The 6,650-nt window shown below is 31.8% G+C and overlaps 4 protein-coding genes across 4 annotated transcripts; 2 read left to right on the plus strand and 2 right to left on the minus strand.

Moving 5' to 3' along the window:
• Positions 1 to 2: 2 nt before the first annotated feature.
• Positions 3 to 1,807, plus strand: LOC123004593 (serine/threonine/tyrosine-interacting protein-like). Its single transcript, XM_044397909.1, has 3 exons — positions 3 to 190; positions 405 to 814; positions 870 to 1,807. Exons 1-3 carry the CDS (start codon positions 146 to 148, stop codon positions 1,165 to 1,167), a joined length of 753 nt encoding a protein of 250 aa, XP_044253844.1. The 5' UTR covers positions 3 to 145; the 3' UTR covers positions 1,168 to 1,807.
• LOC123005156 (NPC intracellular cholesterol transporter 2 homolog a-like) lies at positions 1,804 to 3,179 on the minus strand. The gene is made up of 5 exons (XM_044398795.1): positions 3,162 to 3,179; positions 2,841 to 2,952; positions 2,682 to 2,789; positions 2,455 to 2,636; positions 1,804 to 1,954 (listed from the first exon to the last, which is right to left on the minus strand). Exons 1-5 carry the CDS (start codon positions 3,177 to 3,179, stop codon positions 1,871 to 1,873), a joined length of 504 nt encoding a protein of 167 aa, XP_044254730.1. The 3' UTR covers positions 1,804 to 1,870.
• Positions 3,103 to 4,869, minus strand: LOC123004594 (ecdysteroid-regulated 16 kDa protein-like). The gene is made up of 4 exons (XM_044397910.1): positions 4,713 to 4,869; positions 3,742 to 3,852; positions 3,392 to 3,567; positions 3,103 to 3,312 (listed from the first exon to the last, which is right to left on the minus strand). Exons 1-4 carry the CDS (start codon positions 4,774 to 4,776, stop codon positions 3,229 to 3,231), a joined length of 435 nt encoding a protein of 144 aa, XP_044253845.1. The 5' UTR covers positions 4,777 to 4,869; the 3' UTR covers positions 3,103 to 3,228.
• An 839-nt stretch (positions 4,870 to 5,708) lies between these two features.
• On the plus strand, positions 5,709 to 6,612 carry LOC123005278 (protein transport protein Sec61 subunit gamma). The gene is made up of 3 exons (XM_044398959.1): positions 5,709 to 5,863; positions 5,964 to 6,061; positions 6,364 to 6,612. The coding sequence occupies exons 2-3, from the start codon at positions 5,968 to 5,970 to the stop codon at positions 6,474 to 6,476; spliced, it is 207 nt and encodes a 68-aa protein (XP_044254894.1). The 5' UTR covers positions 5,709 to 5,863; positions 5,964 to 5,967; the 3' UTR covers positions 6,477 to 6,612.
• The last annotated feature ends 38 nt before the right edge of the window (positions 6,613 to 6,650 follow it).

Raw genomic sequence — 6,650 nt, forward strand, 5'->3', positions numbered from 1 at the left:
TTTTTCCGAAGTGAGCAGAAGATGCTACTCCATTACCGTATAGAGAAATTAATTAATTTGTAAATTAATATTTAACGAAGTGTTGAAATGCCATAATTGTGATAAAGAATTAAGTGTTGTGTGAATATTATCTGAAATTCACACCATGTTGGACGTTAATTCGAGCTCAGTAAAATTTCAACAAGATGAGGTTAGTTCATTTTTTCTCAAAATTCTGGCCTTTTCCTACAAATTTCCAAACCCTATTATCAAAAACTGAAAATTTGGATGAAACAACGTGTTTTAATTATTGAAATTTGTTATTTCGACTTTTTTTTTCCATTTGGCGCCTTGAAATAAAACCTAACCCCCACTTGTCAATCACTTGAGATTTTCTAAAAATATGAAGTACTTGTGTTTCACAGCCGATGCACGAGATGCCCACGTTGCAATGCAGCGAATGGACTTATACTATGAGGAGGAACATGCAAGAAATCGTCCCGGGGCTCTTCCTAGGCCCATACTCCTCTGCTCAAAAGCACTGCCTCAAAACTCTACGTGACCACGGCATTTCGCACATAATTTGCGTTAGACAAGACATAGAAGCCCAGTATATTAAACCCCAAATCAATGATCTCTCTATAACGTATTTAACGCTAAACATAGCCGACACAGCAACAGAAAACATCATCAGATTCTTTCCGACTGTGAGACAATTCATTGATGAGGCGTTTCAAAGGAATGGAAAAGTTTTAGTACATGGCAACAATGGCATTTCCAGAAGTGCCACTTTAGTCTTAGCCTACATAATGGAAAAGTATGGATTAAGTAGCAAGTATGACTATTGTTTCAAGTCTAGAACTAATTAATTACAATGTTTTGTTTCATAGGGAGGCTATAGAATGTGTAAAACAACGACGAGGATGTATTCATCCAAATGAAGGTTTTTTAGCACAATTGATTGAATATGAGCCAATTTATAAAGCGCGACAAACTTTAGAAAAAGGTGAAACTTCAAATGATAACAAACGTCTGAAACGTAAGTCAGAGCAACTGTGCGAAAGTATAGACTATGATCTCATCCAACCGCCTCCAAGTCCGATTTCTGATAATAATAATCACGTCATTAACTGCCAACCTGACTTTTCTAATCATTTATATAAATTATGGATGATGAAGAAAAGTTAAACAAAAAACGAGAATTGCTACGTCATTCGCACACTGTAGAATGAATCTCTTTCCAATCTAATTCTGTTAGAATTTTTGTTTTGTTATGTAGTAATTATGTTGTTTTTACTTAAGTTCCATAAGTTTAATTTGTTAAAGTTTATTTTTGTTGTTCATTTTATTCTTGGAAATTTTTCTTCACAGTGCCATTGAGTTGATTTGAGTCCAAATTCCGTCTTTGATTACTTACTAAGCTCGGGGAGATTTCAAGTTTGAAATTGAGTGTTTGTTTCAAAGTGAAATTTCTCCACATATACTCAGAAAACTAGTCAAACATTGTAATGTAGTATTGAATGACATCCATAGCTTCACTGGGTCCTTTCAATCTGTTAATTTTTATGAAAAACTAGTGTTGGAGGAATTGTGTGGAACACACATTAATTTAAAACTTGTCACACTTACTTCCTGCATAACCTAATGAGTGTCTAGAGATTCGTCATAAAACCGATATTTATACTGTATTAGTATTTTTCCAGCTATGTACATAAAAATAGTGCCTATTTCTATGAAAATGTAAATTGATAAATTAGTCTAAAGAACCTATTTTTATACTTTTGTAACATTTGTTTCGTTCCTGAAATAAATCATATGTTAAGTGTTATCATTTTTTATTTCACTGCCTAAAGTTCAGTAAACACACAAATTTGTTTGGGAAAAAACGCAATTAGTTAATTTTTGCAGGTATTATTACACAAACAATGTCATTACCGGCGTCATCCACAAGTTGCCACTTAACATCAACAGAAATCTTAAAAAAAATTAATAATAAAATAATATTGAAGTAAAGCATATAATAAAATCGTTTTCCTAAGACCTACTAAAAATTTTATTACTTTTAAGTTAAATGCGGTATTGTAAACTAGAGGTTAAACAAATCATAAATTAGTGGAACCCACCCGGACCCTGAAACAGGGCCGGATTACTTACTTTCTTTTTGTCTAAAATACTTGAAATGTTTTAATAGTTTTTGATGTAGTTCTTATTAAAGTCAAGTATTTTAAGAAATTTATAAAAGCCAGGTGGTTATTAACAAGCTATTAAAGCTGATTTTTTTTTATAGTAGCTTGGTAAAACTCTACCTCTACTTTAGTTTTAAATACGGCCCTGTTTTATTCTAGTGGGTGCAGCAACACTATCAAAGGAACGTGCCATTTATGGAGGGTTACAAATTCAAGCCATTGTTTGGTTAATCCCTTATAATGTGTCATAAAATTTTTAGTAGGTCTTATGAAAACGATTTTACTTTACTTTTGGATAAGTTGGATGCACGAACAAAGAAGTTTGATAAGTGTATGTTTCACTTGCTCTAATAGGACAAGTTAGTCCAGAATTTAGACAAGCATTAGGGTATGGAAAGGGAAATTCAGTAGTAATAAGACCACCTGAGAAAACCCCATACACTTTTGCAGTTACTGTATTTGATTCAACACCTGAAAAATTTTATTATCAGATGTAATTTCACGTAGTGTACCAACTAGTAAAAGTAATTTCAATCGAGGCATCTGTTCCTTTCTGTAATATACATTTTTCAGTTTCTTCACAGCCTGAAACCCAAACTGACAAGAGTGTGTCGGGATTTGAGCCTAAAAAAAGTCACTATTGATGGCTTTAAATTGATTAAAAATTGTAAAAACCGCAGTTTTCATATTCGTAGGTAAAAATGATCAATGGTAGTAAAATAAACAAAAGTCTGAAGTACATTTTAGACACTGAAAAATTATTGAAGGCCTCCTTGGTGATATGAGACTTGCAAATTTGGGTAATAAAAAAAATTAAGCATTTTGTGTGTACATTGATAACAAGGCACAAGAGTAATAAAATGTGACCCCTAAAATAATGATTGTTTTGTAAAGAAAATCTGTTTTGACAATTCGATGGTAAAAAGGAAACACTAAGTAACTTTCTCTGATTTATTGCTGATTCGGCATTCTACATAAAAATTATCACAACATAACTATTGTTCTTTGACTCATTTCCACAAGTACTTCGTAGGTATAAAAATAAAATTATAGAGTGACCTATTTATTTAATTTGTGAGGGGATGAGAATGCAGACCATGTCATTTCCTTCTTTATCTTGCAGTTCCCATTTAACGTCAACTGTGACCTAAAAAACGATGCAATCAAATTGTGCTGATACGATAATTCATGTTATTATTTATTGGCGAAATCGATAACAAACTTACCCTTGGGTAGCTTGAAAGGACGGGTAGAACAGTTTTGTAAGCGTAAGATTGTCCCGCTCTGAGAGGGCAGCTCACCCCCGAGTCTTTACACCCATCTGGGTTTGGTAGATTGAACGGAACAGGGACCCCCAGGACCACACCGTGGACAACGGCGGTGAGGGTGTCAGAATCGGCATCTAAAAATCACTGACCGTGAAATTTAAATAAAATTAACAATTATTTAAATTAAACTTCCGTCTTTAATCACCTTCAGTGAGGTCAAAATTGGAAAAACTAAAAATTCATGCGATGTCTCATTGCAAAAATGTGACCAACATAATATATTAAACCAGGGATGTAACGAAACTTACTTGTGGTGAATGCTATTTCGATAGAGGCGTTTGTATTTCTTTTGAGTATACATTTCTTGTCGTTATCACAGTTACTTATCGTAACTGATACAACTGATCCGTCCTTTGAACCTGAAATTGATAATAATGTATGTTAATTGTGATAAACTAATGGTGAATTAGAGCTAATAGGTTTCATTAGAATCAAGTATTGTTTGCGAAAGAGTATGATTCAGTTAATTACAATCACTTTTGATGGAAATTTAATTACGTTGTAATAGCCTTAAAGTGTACGGCCTCGAGAAACAACAGAAAGGAATTTCTGATTAGAACAATAACATTGTCAAAGTCACAAAAATTTCGCAAAACCGATCAGTGCAAAATATTAATTAATTTCTAGTGACGCCTACAAATAAATCATTCAGTAATCATGCATTTTTAATGTAATGTTAATTTATCCTTTCCAGTTAATTGTATATTATTGGAGTTCACGTACGTGCAAAACTGCATTTATTTATTATTAATGATTTATACCTCTTCCTCACAAAATAAACAAAATTTCAGTGGTTTAAAAATTAATTGTGTCAAATGATGGCAAAAAACACATTACTAGTTTTTGTGTGAAAATTTAGTAACCTTGATTTTGACTACACCTGTAATTAAATTATATAACCCAGGTGTAAGGTTTCCTAACAAACAAAGAATTTCCATGTTTTAATGATTGCAGCGCATTTTCTTGTCCGACTTAATAATTAAAGCTTTTTTTATCTAGTGGTATAAAAATACAAAATATTTGGAATGAACTTACTGAATTGAACTTTGACTGACATGAGATCGTTACCAAAATAGTACATGGACTCACAAAATCAAAAATACTATTTGGTATTATAAATCTTTGGGTTGAAGTAATGCCGCAAATGTATTAATTAATTTAGTAAAAATGATATTTTTTCTGAAAGAGAATTTTTATATTTTTGAAATTTAATTCTTACCGCAGTCTTCATATCCGTAGACACAAGCAACGAACAACAATAAAATAGCAACTTTACACAACATTGTTGAAAAAATGTGATCTATACACTACAAAATGAGTATGTGTACTGGCGATTCTTAGTGAGCGACTGTGCGGATATACCATGTCATTATCTAATTCAAATAAGGCTTGACCGCAGAAATGCAGCATCTGCGTATAATCAACTATATGTGTACATAAAAATTGGTCGACAGGAAAAAACACACAATTTAAGTAAATTACACTTTATTACATTATCGTGTTATCTTATTGTTTTTAAAAAACAAGACTGTTTCCTTTACTAGAAACTAGCATTGCAAAGCTAACATTTATTTGACATCTTACATTTTGTTTGATCATGATATTAATAAGTTAAAGTATCAAGAGTTATCTTTCAAAGAGTCAGTGCCGGAATCCAGGGTAAAGAGGTCATTATTTATGACTAGATTCTTAAGTATTTATTTTTGATTGTTGCCTACGAGGGTGCTTTGTTCTCAATTCGATTGTGCTTATCTATTGCAGATTACACTATTTAATCAATACGTATATTGTATATACGTAATAATAATTTTATTATTGTTTAAACATTTCCAGATACAACCAAATTAAAATCAAACTAAAAAATATTTTAGAGTAGGCAACACAAAATACACAACCGCTTGGAAAATTGGTTAATTATTTTTTCAAACATAAAGCTTAGATCTTTTATTTTTTTAACTAGGCAGCTAAAACGTAACAATTATTAGATAATTGAATCAACAAAAAAATAAGCGCTTAAGAAATAAATATTTTAAAAGTGGCTGATTCAAATTTCCCGCCTTAGCTGTGTTCGCTAACAACAATTGGTTGTAGTAGACCTGTATAGTTCTAAATCTTTTAAATAAAACGTTTCATCAAAAACATTATAAATACAGCTGTAGTTGTTATTCCTCCATGTGGTTTGAAATTGATTGCTTCATTTATTTTTTCGAGCATAAATTAATAAATTGTGACCGAACAAACATCATCGACACGTCACAACTTTCCTGCCATCGTGGCTTGCCAACTGTCAATTTTGTTGTTGACGTATGAAAAATTTGGAGTCACTTCGAGAAAGCACAGTTATTACAGCTCCAAGTTACAAAGCTAAAGGTGAGTGTTTTATAACTAATTTACTTTAAATTTAATCGTAATTTGGTAAATTACATAAGTCGATTTCATCGAAAACAATTAATTGGATGTTTTGTTACAGAAAAATGGATCAAATCACAAAATTCATCGAACCAGGACGTCAGTTCACTAAAGACTCTATTAGATTAGTTAAAAGATGCACAAAACCTGACAGGAGGGGTGAGTTACAACTAAATATAAATACTATTTGAATGTAAAAAGCAAACTAAAACGCTTTTTGATGTTTTTTTTGTAACACGTGTACCGTTAAATTGGCACATAAAGAGATTAGTACGAGTAACAATATGTTTACGATTTGATTGCTCTTTGCAAAATATAACTTAACAATCATGTAAAGAAAGCGTGAAGTATGGGGTGTTTGGATGGGGACCAATTGGAAGTGCCCCAAATTTTGTCTTTACTGCTTGTAAATAAATGTTGATGTCACTGTTACGAAACTAATAATCCTGTTTTTGTTCCAGAGTTTCAAAAAATCGCAATTGCCACAGCTATTGGGTTCTGTATTATGGGTTTCATAGGTTTCTTCGTCAAACTCATCCATATACCCATCAATAATATCATTGTCGGTTCTTAAGCGTTATTTATTGTAATTGTAATCTATAAGACATCAAATTTTTTATATAGATTTAACTTATCACTTCTAATACGAAAATTTTGTATTATCATCTGTCATAGTAAAACATCTGGAATAAATGGTTTGTTACAGTTAATCGTGCTTTGATTGCTTTCGCAAGGTTTGGTAATAAAA

Source organism: Tribolium madens, unplaced genomic scaffold, assembly GCF_015345945.1.
Source record: "Tribolium madens isolate multiple individuals breed KSU strain unplaced genomic scaffold, Tmad_KSU_1.1 Scaffold_20;HRSCAF=117;Tcas5.2_LG4, whole genome shotgun sequence".
Taxonomy (NCBI): domain Eukaryota; kingdom Metazoa; phylum Arthropoda; class Insecta; order Coleoptera; family Tenebrionidae; genus Tribolium; species Tribolium madens.

What these genes read in the sequence shown, in the direction of transcription:
- LOC123005278 (XM_044398959.1), top strand. Translation starts at nt 5,968, where the DNA reads ATGGATCAAATCACAAAATTCATCGAACCAGGACGTCAGTTCACTAAA. An exon ending in CACAAAACCTGACAGGAGGG is followed by an intron (nt 6,062 to 6,363) that starts GTGAGTTACAAC and finishes TTTTTGTTCCAG; the next exon opens with AGTTTCAAAAAATCGCAATT.
- LOC123004594 (XM_044397910.1), bottom strand. Translation starts at nt 4,776, where the DNA reads ATGTTGTGTAAAGTTGCTATTTTATTGTTGTTCGTTGCTTGTGTCTAC. An exon ending in CTACGGATATGAAGACTGCG is followed by an intron (nt 3,853 to 4,712) that starts GTAAGAATTAAA and finishes TATCAATTTCAG; the next exon opens with GTTCAAAGGACGGATCAGTT. An exon ending in TCCTTTCAAGCTACCCAAGG is followed by an intron (nt 3,313 to 3,391) that starts GTAAGTTTGTTA and finishes ATCGTTTTTTAG; the next exon opens with GTCACAGTTGACGTTAAATG.
- LOC123004593 (XM_044397909.1), top strand. Translation starts at nt 146, where the DNA reads ATGTTGGACGTTAATTCGAGCTCAGTAAAATTTCAACAAGATGAG. An exon ending in TAAAATTTCAACAAGATGAG is followed by an intron (nt 191 to 404) that starts GTTAGTTCATTT and finishes TGTGTTTCACAG; the next exon opens with CCGATGCACGAGATGCCCAC. An exon ending in AAGTATGGATTAAGTAGCAA is followed by an intron (nt 815 to 869) that starts GTATGACTATTG and finishes TTTGTTTCATAG; the next exon opens with GGAGGCTATAGAATGTGTAA.
- LOC123005156 (XM_044398795.1), bottom strand. An exon ending in CTACGAATATGAAAACTGCG is followed by an intron (nt 2,790 to 2,840) that starts GTTTTTACAATT and finishes GACTTTTTTTAG; the next exon opens with GCTCAAATCCCGACACACTC. An exon ending in TGCATCCAACTTATCCAAAA is followed by an intron (nt 1,955 to 2,454) that starts GTAAAGTAAAAT and finishes ATTTTTTTTAAG; the next exon opens with ATTTCTGTTGATGTTAAGTG.